Source organism: Corythoichthys intestinalis, chromosome 4 (genome assembly GCF_030265065.1).
Source record: "Corythoichthys intestinalis isolate RoL2023-P3 chromosome 4, ASM3026506v1, whole genome shotgun sequence".
Taxonomy (NCBI): Eukaryota; Metazoa; Chordata; class Actinopteri; order Syngnathiformes; family Syngnathidae; genus Corythoichthys; species Corythoichthys intestinalis.
In genome coordinates this window covers 59,157,845-59,178,114 of record NC_080398.1, presented here as the reverse complement: position 1 = coordinate 59,178,114, position 20,270 = coordinate 59,157,845, and the positions used below count along the sequence as shown (strand labels likewise).

The 20,270-nt window shown below is 38.7% G+C and overlaps 1 protein-coding gene across 1 annotated transcript in view; it reads right to left on the bottom strand.

Annotated features, from left to right (window-relative positions):
• Positions 1–2,748: 2,748 nt before the first annotated feature.
• Positions 2,749–20,270, bottom strand: part of LOC130914576 (oxysterol-binding protein-related protein 11-like) — a 122,250-nt gene continuing 104,728 nt past the window's right edge. The window contains exons 8-12 of the mRNA XM_057833898.1: positions 15,089–15,611; positions 12,174–12,360; positions 8,363–8,545; positions 7,307–7,460; positions 2,749–3,510 (exon numbers count right to left, since the gene is read on the bottom strand). Coding sequence (XP_057689881.1) covers positions 3,466–3,510; positions 7,307–7,460; positions 8,363–8,545; positions 12,174–12,360; positions 15,089–15,611 — 1,092 coding nt within the window. The 3' untranslated portion in view covers positions 2,749–3,465. The remainder of the gene's footprint in view (positions 3,511–7,306; positions 7,461–8,362; positions 8,546–12,173; positions 12,361–15,088; positions 15,612–20,270) is intronic.

Genomic DNA, 20,270 nt, shown 5'->3' with positions numbered 1-20,270 from the left:
ATCGTATGCGGTTAGCAGGAAAGGAATCAAAGTGGCAGCTACTAATATTAATAGTCAGTGTGAGATATCGATGACCATACTGAGTCCGAGCTCTGTGTGCTTGGGATGATGGGGCAAAGGTGAGGGAGCATGAGCTGGAGTGGTTTAGAAATGAACTACTGACCTTCCAGCACTCACAAACTATTCTCATGCTAATCACCAAAGCTGCATCTGCGGCCAGTTAACAGTTAGTGTGCCTTGTGGATATCATCATTGTTTCAAAGTACAGTATCTTTTAAAGGGAAAAATCCAAATCTCATCATTTCCTGTGTTTCTATTATTATATACTGGATGTAGAAATAACTTGTCACCCTCCGTTAAAGGGATCTACGAGTATAAAGACTTGTGCTCTAATAAGAGACAATTGTTCTCTTGTAATAAAGTATGTTATTAGAAACACATAAAATATTGTCAGTGATTTAAAAATCTGTAATATTTAGTACATGTTTTGACCTACAGATGGCGCCATATTTGACGCGTGCAACGCAAACTGGGGGTGGTGATGCGGTTGGGGGGCTACTGGGAGCATATCTGTGCTTGATACTAGTGAAGCTAGTACGATGACTGGCATGATTTTGTCTCCTGCTGGTCTGATTGTTTTGTTACAGAGCTGTGGGATGAGTTCTCGATGTCGTACCTGCATCAAATTCAAGCTCATCAGTATTTAAACCGATCCTAGGCAGGTTGCCGAGATATTGACTTGCTGCCAGTGTTGTTTACGTCAACGATGACGACAACGAAAATATTTCGTCAACGAACATGACGATGAAGAGACGATAGCGTGCTAAAAATGTGTTTTGGGTGACTAAAACATAACGAGACGAGTGCCAGTTTTCATATTACATGACGAAAAAGCGCAATGGTTTCCGTCACAGTGTTTGACATTCAATATGTAGTTAGCCTGTATCGTAGCGGTGTCTGGTCGTGTCACTCGTGACGTGATCCGCTCCCCCACCTTCCCGACTCACGACTATGTCGTCTCCAGCCTCCAAGAAGGCCTGCACACCCGGTAAGATTTGTTTTCTTGGCGACAGAGAATAAGCAATGTTGCTTTAGCCTTTAAAGGTCTGTGCTGAGTGATCATCACCCACTAAATGTAACTCGTAGTGTTAGCATAGCATTCGCATTAGCAATAGGCTAATGCTAGCGGCGAGAGTCCTCTTAAACTCTGTGACATTTTTTACATACAGTTCGTGGCGTCCAGGTGGGTATAATTAATTGAGAATAATATACTGTTTTCCTGTTGAGTGTGTATAATCAGCAAGTTGGCGTTGTTCTTGTAGAAGCTACAATATGTGCTTGTCTGTCAATGTTAATTCGAAATACAGTAGTTTGAAACCTTTATTTATTTATTTATTTACTTTTGGAATACTTTTTTTTGTTTTGCAGATGAAAACACTTAATAAACATCGAATGAAACTAGACGAAAATAGTCGTGAGTTTTCGTCATCAAAAACTAGAAAAAAAAAAAAAATTACATTGGACATAAGGGATACATGACGCCTTCTGACCACGGAAGCCCAGCGCGTGCATCATGCAGCTGACTGAGAAAGATTGACGCTGACTACCAGGTGATAGGCAAGACATCTACAAGCCCACGTCTGCAACACCAAATCCCGCAACCAGTTCCTCAGGACAGTCCAGAACAAATGGCGAGATGTCCTGTACTACCACAACACCCGACAACAAAAACAACTCTAAGTTTGATAGCCTGGCGCCTCTCAGACGGTGAGGCGCGCCAAACCTCCCACTTCAGTTGCCTCATTACCATGATCCAGCAACGGTGCCACACAACCTTCACCGCCCAAATCTACAACATAAGAAGACCCAAACACACCCCTCTTCCTGCCCAAGGCCCGCCCCGCAAGAGCCATTAAAAGACAAAATGTTTAACTAATCATTGTCTTTTTTGCTCGGGAACCTTTGGTTGACTTGTGATATGGTGACCCTAGAACGAGTCTGCCTCCTCGACTGGGTCTGTTGCCGTTTCGCCTTGCTCTTTGATCGCTGTTGACCTGAATAAATTGTCAACTTGTGTTTCGAAGCCTTTTTCAAGCTTCGAGAATGGAGTCAGTAGAGATTGGCCTTTTGTCTGGGTTGCCAGTGTTTCGCCGGCCCGGATCGTTGGCGCTGCGCCAGTGCGGGTCCGGTGGTTCAGCTGGCATGATTCCGGCACTCTAGCTAAAAGCTCAGATTCCTTCACTAGCTACATCCTTGCCTTAGTTTTTTTTTCATTCGTCTGCTGCCCTCGTTTTTGGAATCCTCTACCTTTTACTTTAATATTCAAGTAGTTTTCCTGTTTGTGCACTAGGCCTAACATACAGTTTGAGATTTGCACTGGTTAATGGTCGCTATACATTTGTGTTTTCTTAACAGACTAATATATTTGATCCAAATAAAAACCAAATGTTCTAAAATACTGTATATAGTATTTTATCCTTCAATTAGTTAATATAAACATCTTTGATTTGAATTTTATGCATACAATGCATAATGTAATAATCTGTAGAACATGAAAAGTAACATCAGTTACTTTGCTGAGTAACTAATTACTCTAACAATGAGGTAACTGAGTTACTAACTCAATTATTTTTATGGGACAAGGGTCATTTGTAACTGTAACTAATTACTTTTCTAAAGCAAGATTAACTACACTGCTGACGACCCGTGAGACTGATGAAAAAAATGCCTAAAAAAAAAACAAAAAAACAACTATGCCGCTGTATCATTTCAAAACAGGTTTGGATTATTGAAGATTTTATTGCATATTTGTCACATATGGGCGTTAGTCTTGCTGTAACAGTTCACATTTCAATAGAAAAACAGGGAACTCCCAAATGAAACAAAAATATATACGTTTTATCCTCCGCAACACTCCCTGAAAAAGAGGAGGAGGAGTACTGTAAACAGTACAGTAATGTAACATGATTGTAATTTATGTTCAAATAAATTTAAAACGTGTGTAATAATGATTCTAACAAATACGCCAGGCGCAAAACATGTGTGCATAACCACTCACTCCCAGAGAAAGGATATTTTTTTTCATAGATTAAATTTTTATTTCAATCAACCTTCAGAAAATACATAGTAGTGTTTCCTTAATACCAAGTTTCAATTAAATCCACTACAGAATAAGTAGAGGGGAGCCAAAACACACATCTAAATTATATCTTATTTTCAATATTTTACAAGCACTTCGACATGAAACCAGAAAAAATGTTCACATATGCAGTGTTATAATACAGCATAGTGACACATCTGTTCTTTTTTTCCTCCATAAAAAAGAGTGATGGTCTTACACATCTGATTTGACTGATTTTCACCGATTGTCTTTGGTGTCTCATTTCACCCCGCCATTACTGGCAGACCCTCTGCTTTGAGTTCAGCTTGTTTCTTGGGGTGAAGAACTGCTTCCCCAGCTTCTGGTCAATGAACTTTCCACAGTGGCTTGTGGTACACCCAACCATCACCCTGTATACATACCACAAAAGATAAATTGTTTTAGTATTCATCATTCATCAAATTTTTTAGGTTATAATTCTATATACAAAGTGACCCAAAAGACAGCCCCAAAATCTCAATACAATGAAAAAAATAACTGGTGAACTTACTTGATAAAGTCATTTACTGCATTGAAATTTACTTAATAAAAATAAGTTCAAATTGTTAAAATGATTTTATCAAGTAAATCCACCAGTTATTTTTTTCAGTATAGGTGTCGTTTCTTGATTTTGAGAGACTGCAGCTAAAAGTAGTTCTTTTTCATATGATGTTCTGACAAAAAAAAAAAAAAAATCACAGCAAGAGTCTCTTTTTATTCTGAAACAAAAATCAAGAAATGATGCCTATCCAAATTTGGCGCATGTCTTTTTTTTTTTTTTTTTTTTTTTTTGGGGGGGGGGGTGTAACCCTGTACAACTGGTCGCAAATTCAGGGGTTGTTGCGTGACTAGCAGAGGTGAATAGGGTAGCACCAAAAATTTTGTAATGAGTAACTTCTTACAATATCATGTTTTTAAACAATGGTAAACAATGTCATATATATTAACTTCTTTTATTATACTGTACTATGACTTACTACATGAGCCTATAAGCGTCTTGAATGCCTCCATGTCGAGAAGACCCAGCTGATTACATGGCTATTAGAGGCCAAAAAATACAGAAAAATCATCAAATTCCAACTAGAAAAATCTACAGGAATAAAACATCACCCGTCCAAAGAGATGAGTCCCCTCTAGTGGAGAAAATATATTTCCTACCATGTAATTAAAATGATCATATCTACGGTGTTCCATGGTCTATCAGTGCTAAATAAAAACTGGGAAAGAGGTTGAAATCTGCGCTTTCAAGTAATGTTGGCTCTAGTTTCAAAATTATGGCGCTCTAAAGACACCACGTGATTGAACAGGCCGGCATGATCATAGCACTTCTGATTGCTAGCTTGTGTGTGTGGTCTGTGACTATTGCTACGTCTGATTGGTACAATAGAGTCAGGTGATTATTTTTGCAACATCTCATCGGCGAAACTGGTACAGCCACTGTGGGCATCTCTGGCAAAAATAAAGTTAATAGAAAAATGTAACGACTGTAGTGTAGCCCAAAGTACCGGAGTGAGAGTAGCGTTTCTACTTTAAAAATCTACTCAAGTAAAAGAAAAAGTATAACGAGGAGAAACTACTCTTAGAAGTACATTTTTCCCAAAAAGTTATTCAAATAAATGTAACAACGTAAATGCAACATGTTACTACCCACCTCTGACAACGGGGATAGTATACAAATTACATTACAATGTATACAATAGTACAGGGGTCTTAAACATGTGGCTCATGTCCATGACACAGTATTTAGTGGCAGTATTTAGTATTTAGTGGCCACCTGCTTGACATAAGTTTAATGTTATTGCGGGTCATTCCCCTGGGACTTAGCACCTACAGTACAAGTACTACCAAAGTTTGGGCTCATAACAGCAGTGTTTGCCAATTCCACAGTGACACCAAGTGGAAAGAAAATACTTGGCGTCATTGACGGACTGGCCTGGTAGTCATCGAAAGACCGGCCGACTTCATGAACGGTGTTGGAAGCCATCCAGCCAGTAACACAAAGAGATCCACATCTAGTATTCACAAACCTTGGCCAGAACTTATTCAGATCTGTGGATTTACAGTACCACAAAATGAGAATTGTAACCTGTAACCAGATCAAAGTAGAATGGTAGAATTTTTAATTCAAATTTGCTATATATTTGTACAGTAAAAATGCATAGTTTTGACTATGGGAGTAGTCAGAGAGGTCTGCTACTAATATTCAAAAACCTTGGCCAGAACTTATTTGGAATTGTGGATTTACAGTCCCACAAAACTGAGAACTGCAACCTATTACCAGATCAAAGGCCACATTTAGGACTTTGAATTCAAATTTTCTAAATATTGGTTAGGTAAAAATGCATAGTTTTGAGTATGGGAGTAGTCAGAGAGTCCACTACTAATATTCACCAACCTTAGCCAGTACTTATTCACATTTGTGGTCTTACAGTGCAACAAAAATGAGAACTGAAACCTATCATGTACTAAAACGAATCGCAAAATTTTGTCCTGACGTTACAGCGCACATAACGCACATATAGATGTAGCGATTTTAAGATCAGGTGACTTTATTTCATTGTTAAATGATGACTATGGTGGCATTATATATTTTAGACTGTTGAGAGCGTTTTAATAGTTGGGAACAAGGCGAACTCACGGAAGTCACCTGCCTTACTGCTCGCTGGATTTTGTTCGTAATGCTTGCATTACGAAGCTGCGCTAATTTTAGGGTCTGCTCATTTGACCGAGGGCCTATCGGGGAAATCCCCAGGATCCCTGTATGCCAGTCCGCCCTTTGGCGTCATCCAGTCATGTCTTTTTCAAAACAAGCAGTGAAAAGAAAGGTTGGCGACCAAAACATTGAATTTCAGGAAAAGTAAGGGATAGAATTTCTTTGCGTGTGTATTATATATAAAATTGAAAGTGGCATTGCTCAATAAAAGCAACATAAGGCTCAATTAGACCTACTGAGCAAAGGCGTAGGTTTGGTGTCAATATTGGTAGGGACGATATAACAGTGTACACTTTTTGCTGGGGATGGGACATTAAATAAAAACAAACAAATTGGGTGAACGGGGGTCAGGGCTATATTTCTCACCAATATGAACGTAATTAATTGATAGGCTAATACGAACGTTCACACTTGCTGTGAATTGCAATGGGTTTATCACTGCCGTGGCTCCTACTTCAACGGATTGGACGTCTATGGCCGTCCGTGGCACCCAATGCGGTAATTTTGGGGCATTTCAAGTCATTTCCCATTGGTTTTAAGCCATTTCCTTTTTTGTGGGGGTCATTTACAGATCACTTCCTGTTAATTTTGGGTTACTGAGGCATTTTGCGTCATTTCCTTTTGATTTTCGGTCACTTCCTTTAACGTAACAGTAGAAAACACAGGGCGATATTTCGCTCAAAGCAGCTTCCTCCCCGAGTTTGAGAAATTCACACAGATTAATAACATGCTAACTCTGATGCAGGTTGAACTTTTTACATTACTTACAGTGGCTACTGCTGGTGGGAAAAAAAATTCTAATATCCCTCGTCTTTGAAGGGGGCGGAGGAGTCATCAGCCATTCTAACATGCGTTTGAGGGGGGAAAATGGACTGGCACATTCAGCAAGTGAAAAGGGGTCAATATAAGTCTGAACATAATGAACTGTAATTCACTTAATAATCGTAGGGTCATTTCTATTCTTACAACATATGGGTAGACAATCTAAATGACTGAGGTCATTATATAATGCAAATACGGTTGCTTAAAAATTGGTGGGGACAATTTGAGCATCCTGAAAAGTTGGTAGTGTTATGTCCCTACCGTCCCTATGCAAACCTACGCCCTTGCTGCTGAGGAATATTTAAAATGACGGAGAGGTGAGATGTTCATGTCTCAACTGTTCATAATGATTGAGAAGATTGGACTTTTTTGTGGAATTCTGTAAGCAGCCCACACTTATCCTCAAATTCTATTTGAGAACCCTGTAAAAGCACATTCTGTAAGAGTGTCATGTGCATGTCTAAAGTGAAGTGTTAACTGTTTTCACGCCAGAATAAATCTACCTATGGGTACACATCAAGTCAACTTTACCTTTAACATTATTAACATCATTAATAATTTTCTCACACAAACAATTACTGTTTGATTTTACTGGGACAAATTCATTGAAATTACGCAGTAATTTTTCTCACCTCTTTGATAAAATATTTGGGTTCCCAAGGTGTTTTGGTGGCAGCTCTCTGTTTGCCGTCGCTCCGTTGCTTCTCCTCAAGGCGGTGTTTGTGTTCTGCGGCGTCATCCATTTTTCCCGCCCTCAGAGATGCTGTTACATGTTGCCAAAGATGCCTAAACACAGTAGTGTGATTGTTCTTAACAAATCAGAACAGCAAGGTGCCTTTTAACATTTTTTTTTCGTCAAACAAAAAAAAGTGAAGACGAAATGGTTCCCAAAATGTGCTATGAGTACTGGCGGCATGTTATGCAATGTTAAAATGGCTTTGACTTTTTGTTGAATAATTACATATAGTAATATGCAATGGATTTTGAATCATTATTTGAGTTATGTTGTATTTAAATTAATCCCAGTGCTTCAGTAGATTTAAAAGAATTTAGGAAACTTCTAGAGAGTATTTCAGTATACCTGTGAATACTGATGTACAGTATTTCAGTACATTTAAAAGTATTTAGGTCACTTTTAGGGATTTCTTCTTTATTGCGTACAGTCATGTGAAAAAATTAGGACACCCTATGGAAGCCTGTGTGTTTTCTAACATATTTGGTCATATGGATATTTAAAATCAATTTTAACAATCTTGAGAGATTGAAGTAAGAGAACGAAACAATTCAAACTGAAAAAATTATTTTTGTAAAATGTACAAGTCCAAATGGCACCCTATAAAAAACGATATTAAACAAGATTCATTCAGCTGGAATGCACATGATAGAAAGGTTGTCTGCCCCTTTAAGTCAAGTTATGTCAAGTCATATTTATTTATAGCCCGAAATGATTAAATAGATCCCAACAGATACACAAAGAGCAGTTATCAAACTGGAAACATAAGAAAAACAGGAAACATAAAATATCACATATTAAAGTAATCAACAGTAAATAAAGTACAGTAAGTAAATATCAGAAATAATGTCAAACATTCACTACTAATGGTTCTGAAAACCTTACATTCAACAATTCAAGAGATAATAGTCTACAAATTTATGTTTTCATTAATTAATGCATTCAACAAACTCACCGTGATTCATTCTGTTCCTGCTTTTCTATTGGTCTGATCTTCTTTTTGAAGACAGGCAGCTTAGAGGTATCAATCACCTTACTTTCTCCATTACTGTAAGTAAACTCCAGCACCCCATTCCACTCGCCTTGGACTTTACACACTATGTTTCCTGTCTGGTTGTGCTTCACTTCAGCTGTTACTCTGTAAAAAAAAAAAAAAAAAAAAAAAAAAAAAAAGGTATATTACTTCAAGCAAAGACAACATTCAGAGTGATGTTCTAGCAACAAAAGAGCTTTCACGGCTTCTACAGTTCCTATTTCTATCTACTAGGGATGTCTCGATGGCATATTTTTGCACCTGAGAATGAGTCACCTAATTTTGAGAATACCGAAACAGGTAGTCCACAGGTTACGACTGACCAAACATACGTGATTTCGACTTTACGATGCCTGAGTCTCGTCGTTTTTTTGTTGTTGTTTTTTTTTAATGCGATGCATGCTTTTATTTTGGCGCAGGAAGCATAGAACAGGTAGCGAGCACATAAAGACACGCCCACCCCACACACGCACACACAGAGCAGCCGAGTGACAGAGGTGACAGCCTGTGTGCACATTTGGTGCTTGTGAAGCATCCAGAGGCGACGGCTGTATATAATCCTTTTGTACTGTTTATCGTGCATTTTCAATTGTGGTCGAATACTTGAGGCAAGTTTATGTGATTGTTTTTGATGATGTGCGGACGCTAGCTGATACATGCTAATCGTTTGTTATTGCTGTATCAGCAGTTACTTGTAAAAGCAAATTTGAATCGCTGTTATTGAAGATGAGACTGATTTAAAGTGTGTACGACAGGATTAAAAAAAGTCTTAAATAGCATTATTATGTGAATTAGAAATATATTTTGAGACAATTCGACTATATACAATAATTTGGCAAAGCGCAGATGAAAAATTAGTCTTTTAATTTGCCGGTTAGCCACGCCTACCTTTATAGGGCTCTAGCATACCCAACAGGTAGATGACGTCGGCAGGAGAATGGTCTCATCTGTTTTACTGTTAAGCCCATTGAGGGGGATTTATTCAAAACGAGGAAAATACGACGAAGAGAGCCGCAAATTGTCATTGTTTCAGTCTCTCTACGCTAATATTTTTTACAGGATCGTCTTTTTATCCAAGTATTTTTCCCCAATTGCTAAATAAATGGTATGGGCATAACAAATAACAGTCTTGTGCTAAATAGAATATGAAATAATGAAAATTTATTTATTCAGTACGACATGGCAAAATTACTCCATAATGGTCAAAACTGTCGACTTCACCTTTACTGTCACACCTCCCGAATGATATTTTATGCCACCTTAGTATGTCGGGCTTTTGTCATTTCCCTTCCCCGGCTTTGGAGAATGTAAACAAACCAAGAGGCGTGACAGCTAGCCGATATGCTAACCCGAACCGAGTGATGTTTCAAAGTTTTCGAAGCGGAAAATTACACATAACTAGCCCGGATCATTTCACACGACGGCGGGGTTGTCAATTGTCTTCGCCGATCGGCAACCCACCCGGCAGAGAGCAAGTTAGAGCTCGTCGTTCGCCTGCTGAGGGCTCGTTTGCGGGTAAGCAGCTGGACAATGACCGCCGGACAAACCAGCCGACGTCAGAGGAGTGTGTTGCTGCCAAATGGTTAACACGAATATGGCAAAATAATGCTTTACAACATGGCGAAGACATAAACAGCGAGAGAGTCATAGGAGAGTGGCTGCAGTTGTTGTGCAGCTAACATGACAGAATGTGTATGAGGAGAGCTTTTTCATGCCCATCGATGATCAAACGTAAGAAGTCCTTTATTTAAAGAAAGTTTGTAGTGTTTACTTTGTAATCGGCTTCACGGCTATTTTTAACACAAAATTCACGGCTATTTTCAACACAGAGTTGCCATTTCTGATTGGGTGGAAAATTTGACAGAACACTGGGCACATGAAGCGGGCAACAAGCAGAGTGTAGTGCTCTCCCAGCGGGGGGTGTGCGACAAGGTGCGGGTCGTCGGCCGAGTGGACAAGGAGCATGTCAGCCACAAAATGCAAGCCACCTACGTATTACAATGACCCCAGTATTTGACATAATACAAAACACGATGTTTACTCACTTCCTCGTATGTGCAATGGTCCCACAGTAGTAGGGCTTGTTTTGGCCAATATTCATCGGTGGATGTGAACCTTTTGAAACCCCAAAAAGGCTCATGCGCCTCTCCCTGGTGCAGCAACATTTTTCTGCAGCCGTTTGGCTGGTGTGATGCGAAAAATAAAACGAATTAATCCGCAAAATCAGATGAATCCTTCGTCCTTCTCATTCAACAGTACGGCTGGATAGTGAAGTGGACTTCTTCTACCGTACACGTCACAGCGCCCTCTTTCTCAACTTGAGACTGGAGCTGGAAGTCACTCATTTTCATGGCGCGAGATTAAAAAATTGAATATATAAAACGATCGCTTCCATACACATCCAAGTGGTCCATTTCATTCAGGAGCATAAAACACCACGTGAAATATGAAATAAACATAAAGTTTGGTGTAATGAGCACTTTAATTTCATTTTATTTTAGTTTCATTCTGCAAGTGTTGATGTCATGAGCAGATGAATAAAGTCAGCAAACCACACAGACGTCTGACACCGTCATTTCGGAGCTTAGTTCATTGTCTAGCTAGGACTTAGCTCCAAATGGCGAGGACAGCACAGTGACGTATTACACATGTTTTTGGATAGGTTTTTTATTTATTTATTTATTTTTTTATTCAGAGGGTGATTTGAGGTATTTAAAGGGTTCGTTCATAAGTCCCGATTCGATACTAAGCCCCTCCCGGATGACCGAGCTTCTCACCTTATCTCTATGGGAGAGCCCGGACACCCTACAGAGGAAACTCATTTCAGCCGCTTGTATCCGAGATCTTGTTCTTTCGGTCACGACCAACAGCTCGTGACCATAGATGACGGTAGGAACGTAGATCAACCGGACCAATGCAGAGTCCGCATAACTGCAGAAGCGGCAGCTATCCACCTGTCGATCTCACGTTCCATTTTTTCGTCAGTCGTGTACAAAACCCCGAGATACCTTAACTCCTCCACTTGGGGAAGGACCACATCCCTGACCCGGAACGGTCATTCCACCTTTGCCCGACTGAGAAACGTCCCTGTAGACACTACAACATGTGCGTGTCTGTCAATGTTCATTCAAAATAGTTGGAAACACTATATTTATTTTTGAAATAATTTTTTTTAAATTTTACAGACGAAAACCTTTTTAGTAAACGTCAACTAACACTGGACAGAATTAGTCTTGAGTTTTCGTCAACAACAACTAGACAAAGACAAACACATTTTGAGATGACCAAAATATGACTAAAACTAATAAGTATTATCAGCCAAAAGACTAAGACGAAAAATAAAATAAAAAGGACTGCCAAAAACATCACTTGATGTTAAGCTTTGCTCCCGTGGTAATTGCTTTACTTTTGTGTGGAACAGCTTTCTTCTTGAGGGTCATAATGTGAAAAAAGGGTGAAAAAGGCAATGATCTTCCCAGCCAGCGTCCAAAAATAGACAAGCACTAAGCAGAAACACTGGCTCTGGAAACTAACACGATGCACGGGCGTTGTAAAGTCAAAACGTAGGTCGAGGACATTGCTACCCGAGAACTCCCTGCATATGATTTTTTTTCGAGGGAACCTATCCATTGTTATGTAGTCAAACCACTGTAGCATAGCATAGCATAGCATAGCATAGCATAGCATAGCATAGCATAGCATAGCATAGCATAGCACAGCGGTGTTCCCCTACCTGTGTACTTTTCCTCCGTAGAAAGGTTTGGTGTGAAACGTTACAGTAGCCGAGTACCCAGTTTTGGCACAATTGATGGTGACCTTTCCCCCGAGCTCTACCCACGGAACGGCCAGAATGGAGCGGGCGTAGGCGCAAGGCAACGTGAACACATAATCTTCATCATGCTCTGACAAATGCAGTACACCTGAGAAAGAAAAGAAAAATGATTACCTTTAATTTGGATACTTTTGGTTATCACTGATTGTATGGATGGTATAGACATTTGTTCACACATTTTTTTTCCTTTGTACTTGGTACATTCATTTTTATATCATTTTGTATAGGATAAGATTCACAGCTCTCAAGGTCTTTGAAGCGAGGTCATAAACAGATAAACAGAGCTGCCAAGTAAAATTCCCCCTCTTGTGGTCCAGTTCATGGGTTAACACTGGTGAAAATGGTTGTATCTTATTTTCATTAAAAAAATAATAAATAAATAAATAAATAAATAAAAAACAGTTACCAAGGCTGCCAGCTGGCGAGTGCTACCTGACTTTAACTGCTACCGCTGTCGATCCATACGAAAAAGGGTGTGTTGTCTATTTTTGCATATAAACTGTGAATTAAGGAATGTTAGAATAAAGGCCTCACCATCAGTTGATGAGACACCTCCTACAGACATTGGGCCACGCCTTCCTGTAGGGGGCCGGCCCAATTGTTGTGGTGTCTTTCACTGTGATAAACTCATGCTGCGTTCTAGCACCGGATTTAGGTGGCAACAGGACGAAAGTTTTACAGCATGCAAATAGGCAGGAGTGTCTCAAGAGTGATTTGGTTGAGGAATCAAGGTAATTACTATATGAGATCGCGCCATGCATGCACTTTGAAACGTTGTGGAAAAAAACGAAATGAGTGGAAAAAATTTGCGTAACTTTTGCTTAAAATATTTACGTAAAATTGATAATAACTGCCAGTTTTTTCACTTTTAACCAAGAGCGTAGACTGCTTTACGTTCATATCTATAGAAATTCCGGGATTTACACATTTATTTATAAGAATTGTCAACTTCAAAAGATCTTTGATTTATGATGGCCGGCAGGTTGGATTTTGTATCTATATACAATAGCGTAACTTTAGCTTTAAATATTTACGTAAAATGAATGATAACTGCCCAGTTTTTTGCTTTTAACCAAGAATCTACAGTTTTACGTACATATATATATATATATATATACACACATATATATATATATATATATATACACATACATACATACATACATACATATTAGGGCTGTCAAAATTATCACGTTAACGGGCGGTAATTAATTTTTTAAATTAATCACGTTAAAAAATTTGACCCAATTAACGCACATTACCCGCTCAGATTAAAATGACAGCAATGTAATGTCCGCTTGTTACCTGTTTTTTGTTGTTTGGCGCCCTCTGCTGGCGCTTGGGTCCAAATGATTTTATGGGTTTGGGGGGTGAGCATGGTGTAATGACATCAACAATGGCGAGCTACTAGTTTATTTTTTGATTGAAAATTTTACAAATTTTAATAGAACGAAAACATTAAGAGGGGTTTTAATATAAAAAATTCTATAACTTGTACTAACATTTATCTTTTAAGAACTACAAGTTTTTCTATCCATGGATCGCTTTAAGAGAATGTTAATAATGTTAATGGCATCTTGTTGATTTATTTTTATAATAAACAAATACAGTACTTATGTACCGTATGTTGAATGTATATATCCGTCTTGTGTCTTACCTTTTCATTCCAACAATAATTTACAGAAAAATATGGCATATTTTGTAGATGGTTTGAATTGCAATTAATTACTATTAATTAATTTTTAAGCTGTAATTAACTTGATTAAAAATTTTAATCGTTTGACAGCCCTAATATAATATATATATATATATATATATATATATATATATATATATATATATATATATATATATATATATATATATATATATATATATATATAAACTATACGTACATAGTTTCTGCGTCCATACAAAAACAAAAAAAACGTGGCTTTTACGTGTTTTATTTTAACTAACATTTCAATCCAAAAAAGACGAGACATTTTTTGCTCGCTTGCCAGTGCCCAAGTGTTGTATTAGGTCTAGCCACGCCCCTTATGGGGAATTCCATCTTGAGATATGCCCATTTCAACAAACAAGCCAAGTCCTGGAACGAATCAAATTCGAATGTCGAGGTACCACTGTGTTATTTCTCGGCACACAGTGGTGAGCCAGGACACTCCATCCCGTCACTCCATAAATGGATTGTTGTTGGTTTTTTTTTCAGTCAACGAAACAAAGTAGAAACAAGCATTCTAAATGGATGTAGGTTAGTTAAGCTTGACCTCAATGACAGTAATTGTGATTTGAGTTTTCAAACTGTTATATTTGCCTCAAGTCCCTGCTGGTTTCCCATCATGCTTTGCTCCCCCCTTCCTCCCTGACGCTTACATAACAGCCAGCTGTCTTATGTATGTCCAGGTCGAACTCATCCACATCTGTTTCCCCGAGACACTCACTCTCACACACATGTACAGTACAAAGTAAGTGAAGCAGAACTCAATCTATATATTGTTTAACACCTTCAGCTCTTCAATTAGCTTGCCAATCTGTTCGTACTATTATTTTAAACACGTGCATTCTCTTGATTGCACACATTCATGCACGCCTAGTTGTGCCACCATGAGACAAAGACCTAGATAGAAAGCTTAGTTACTTAATCTTGTATAGAACTGATAAACAAAGGTTAAATGTTCAACGTAATTCCATACAAGAAATTACGTTGTATTCACTTTTTGCAAGGCATAAAAAAGGCTTCTTCATGGTGAAAATATATATTTACAATAATGTAAATATATATTTACATTATTATATAATGTAAAGTCACAACTTACCTTCTCCAACCATTGAAACTCCAACAGACATGCCCATGAACTTGCTCTTGGTCCAGACATGAGTATTAACACACATCCTCTTCTCCTTGCATTCGTAGTAAAAGCCTGATACAGGCGGGTGATGAGAAACTTGTTCTGCCACAAACCGAACCTGGTAACAGTCCGATTTTAACCCACTGCAACTATCTGCCCCCCTCTGTGAAGAGTTTGAATTCGTAGACGTGAAGCTGGCTGCGGATTTGGGACTCGCGCAGCTAGTGGATCTGAGGGATCGAACGCGATCCCGAGGCACGCGCCAAGAACAGTGGAAGGTCTCACCCAGGATGGGGTTATAGGGCTTTTTGGCCACTGCGCCCTTTCGGCCCTCATGGAAGGCAGTAAGATAGTACTCGACAAAGCGGACGATACGTTCCTCTGATGTAGATCCAGTGGTGATGGAAAGGAAGATGTCAGGGTGAGCCATGAAGTTGGCATACATCTCTAGTAGAGAGCGCTTCTCTAGGATGAATGTAGGGAGCACTACCTGTGAGGAAAAAGAAGCGGGAAAAAAAAATCATACTTTTATTAGGGTTGGGAGCCTTTGGATACCTCACGATATGTTTTGCGATACAGGGCTCACAATAACGATCTCATGATTTGGCGATACATCAATTATCAATACATGGGTTAGGAAATCCTTCTAGGATAGGTGCTGCTGCTCGTGTTTACAAATCTTTAATTTCCTTTAGTTGTCATGGTGCCCCTGGCTGAAAGCAAGGGTGTAGATTTAGTGTAGTTTTTACTCATGTACCGCTGCTAGTGACAGTAATTTAGAACTACTAATAGCTGTATTTTAACCAAAGTCTTTACCAGTGTTGTTAATAACGGCATTAGAGTATAACAGAGTTTCTAAAGGCTTTTTTTCCCTGTCGTGAGTAATCTAAATGACTTTTTCCATTTTTGCTACGCTGTTACCCTTACTAAGGATGTGAAGGAGTGCGTAACTACAGTTTGGTTGAATGAAGCGCAAGTTATCTGATTTTGTCACACATCTGCCTGCCCTGGAGAGTGCAGAGCGGGATGGGGGTTGGGGGGTGGTGACGCCGTTGCAAATGCGATGACCTGGCACATCCTGGTTTCCAGTAAGCCTGAGAACGATAAACCGATACGACCGGATATCCGGTTTTACAGGTGAGAGATACAGATGTATCGATAGTAAAGTCACCATTCGACAGTAATTAGCCATTAAATATTCAATGAACCGATAGTAGAGATAGAATTCGGCTATTGCGAGCACAAGAACCGGCTTCTAATGCCTAGTTCAATGCATTGCTTAACATGATAATAATTTAGCTTTTACTTCACATGCTGCGCTTGTGTCATTCACCACACAGCGCACTTAGATCGAGACCGCACACATGATATAATATGGACAAGCACTACTCACAGTCGTGGTTGCCTCAACTTCCCATGCATTTCGGCAGAACCACTGTAACGCACGCTCTATAGCATTTTCTTCACAGCCCAAAAAGAAACTAGTAGTGGCAACGAAGCAACATGCTTAAACAATGGACAGTGTGATCACTGACGCCAGCGACGTGCAGCGATTGATTTTCAACGCACCCAGGAAAACAAAAGTCGGACTTTGAAGTGATGAAGGCAGCCAGATCTGTTCGCATGGGACAGAGCTTGTGTGAAGTGTGGAGCGGTACAGAGATCATGAGTTTTTAACCCTGAAAAATAACCCACTTCAATGGTGGAAAAGGCGGCAAATTGTTTCCACGAAACGCAGTCTACTTAAAGATGAACATGTGGATTAATTGATCTTCCTCAAGAAAAATCTGCCTTTCAAAAAAGATGTGGACAGTGATGAGGAATAAAAAATAAGGAAGCACGGGCATAAGTGAATGAATTTGCTGTGTATTAGGTTAAAGTAATGATTATTGACCTGTCTGTCTAAAATGCCATGTTTTTATTCCCCCAATTATACCAGTCGTAAAGCATAATTATTTATTTATGATAAAACTAGCAGGTTTAATTTTCTTTTCTAGAACTGCTGCATATAATTAATATTTTTTGTTTGTAAGATGTTTACGTTGAAAGTTTGCACTTAAATTACTTACCTCTTGTGTTAAAAACACCAGGAAATACATCAATTGAATTACTGCACTTTATTGTTGTCTGTCACTGGAGTTTTATTTTATTATCAATCCCATCCAACAAAATGACATTCATATAGTAAGCCTTATTTTTTTTTTCATAAAAAAATAAAACATAACATTGGTATGAAATTTTGTTGTTTAATTTTGCTATATTAGAAATGTGGTCTTTTTATTTGTTTAAAATACTGTACAAACACACACAACAAATATTTACTATTGTTTTCACTTTTTCGAACCGTATCGTTCTTACACTGTATCGAATCATATCGAATAGCTCGGCCTTAAAAATGTATCGTTTTTTAATCGAATCGTAACCTGTGTATCTAGATACATATCGAATCGGCTTCATGCCAGAGATTCCCAACCCTAGTTTCCAGCTGCTTAACTGTTCCTCTCTAGGAGACGCTATAGGTGTTTAAAAGCAAGAACAGACTGAGGAACAGTTTCTTTGCTAAAGCCATCTCCACCCTGAACTGCCATATGTAACCCCACATCACCCAATGTCCAATATTCATTTACATGCAATATTCTATGTGCAATACTACTAACGTGCAATATTAACAAACAATATTCAATGCCTGCACTGTCAACTGCTGCTACTTCACTTCTATTCACACGTATTCTATGTGCAAAACTATTTACGTGCAATATTCCAATGCCTTTACTGTCAACTGCTGCTACTTCACTTCGATTATTTGCACTGCCTGTTGTGAATTCCCTGCTGTGAGGGCTGGACAACGAGCTGCCTCGCTTTGGGACAATTGTGTTGCTGCGCATGCGTATAATATTCTCAAAAGAACCGCGGTTGAGGGAAGAAGTTCGTCCTCGGCCGAGTATTAATGTGCCTGCATTCGCATAAATAACCGTGTGCGTCGGTGATAAGTAAGTTGTAATGTTCGCCACGTACACTGAAGTCATATATGTGATACTTGTGTTACTAGTTTATATTGTAGCTTGTTGCACGTTATCTCCGCTGGTAGCACCCCGCTGCTAACGTAGCATTCTAATTCTCACGTTGCGCCAGCGCGTTGTAATATATGTACAAAGTTAGACTGTATTGGATCTCTAAGTGTGCATTCAGAGTTTGATCCCATTCAATGTTCATATTTGAGATCGCTGTCAATTGTGGTCGTAGGTGACCGATTGATTTAGCTACCGAGTGCATAGCCTGCAGCTATAGCAGCTCTCTTGTTTGTAGGACTGGTCATTTATTATCGATGGTTCATTGCTTGTCCAATGCGGACATCTAGTGGTCATTTTGGTGTAACGCCTAGTTTATTTCCGCTGGAATTCATTCAATTCATTGTATTGTGAACTTTACAGGTTTATTTCACCATTATAAGTTTATTGATGTTTTTCTTAATATATTTCTTTCAGATACACAAACCACACACTCACATTAATGTCCAGATGCAATCAAAGGCACAATGGATGCAAACAACTGTAAATAAATTTCATCAAACCAATAGAAGTTGCTGCATCTTCTCTTACCGGAGGATTAGGTCAATTATATACAGCCGGCACATTTGTCACCGAACTCCAATTCCTTACACTGCCTGAACATAGGACTACCTCATACATGTTTTATATTTATTTAGATTTCATACTTTTAGACTTTTAGACTAGGATTTTTACTTGTCCTGCACTGTAAAGGGAGATGCTCCATAATTTTATTGTACTGGTATGATGACAATTTTATTGTATTGGTATGATGACAATAAAGGGCTATTCTATTCTATTCTATTCTATTCTATTCTATTCTATTCTACGATGATGTGCTAGGTGACTTGAAGCATTAGCATAGCATTTGTGTTCTCGTTAGCATTAGCATTTTGCGTGGTGAGCGTCATCTTAAACTTTCAGGCAACTTTTTTTACATACTGTTCGTGGCTTCTAGATGGGTGCAATTAATTGAAGTTTAACTGAGTTGCTAACTCAATTACTTTTTGAGAGAAGTAATTTGTAACTGTACCTAATTACTTTTTTAAAGCAAGATTAACAACACTGGTCTTGACATGTAATACATGTATATCACAGTGGTGCAACATCAGTGTTACACAGTTTATCTGCTACGTATCAGTTGTGTCCAGGGGCATCACTAGACCTAATACAATACTGGGGCACAGCAGGGCACTGCCAAGCAAGCAAAAAATTTTTTAGCACAAAAAGTCAGAAATAGCGCTCTAAACCATATATAATTTAATTTATTCTCACGCTTCCTTTTGACCAGTCACTTGACCAAAACACAAATTTCTGCAAAGAAAAGCGATATTTCTTTTGTTTTTCAATAACTACTACTACAAAGAGGCTTAAATAAATGCCCACAAAATACTGGCTGTGAATGCTCATTTCAGGGCCATTAAGGGCGCTAGACGTCCAGTGCAGTCAAAATGCATTGGATGTCAAGCGCCTTCAATGGCAACCATTGAGCTAATAGAGACACAATTCAAATGGAAAATTTTGGTAGTAACCTGTTTTTTCCTTCTTTTGAAACAATGACACCTTTTTAAAACAGTATATCGATTCTTGGTGGGGACATATTGGTAACCTTTTAGGCTACGAGTCTGTGACATACGCTGAGGTTGCGGACAACGTACCGTATAATATATATTCTCCTAAACTCTTTTATTTAGTGCCCTGCCATTAATAAAACAAATACACAACAGTAGAAGTTAAACACACAGTCAGTAAATGTAATATTTACTGCAATTTTCCATTAAATGTAAGACAATTTACGCCCTTGATTATCCAGGTTTTAATTTAACACATTTTAAAACTTTTTGAGGACCTGCACGAACCGTTCCTACGCTAGCGACGTGACCCGCATTTCCACGAAAGTCGGAATTCACGAGTCAAAAAGTATTGTAATTTGTTTAATGATGGAGGATACACTGCCATTTGGTGACAGCGTTGGGTCTGTCTGGACTGTCACCTTGTATGATTGAGAAGCAGACTCAGACGTCTGACATGGATAAAGGTTTGGTTTGGCCCACATAAGGCTGTAGGTTGTTTCAGCTAATACTGTGCATGTTTGTGTGTGC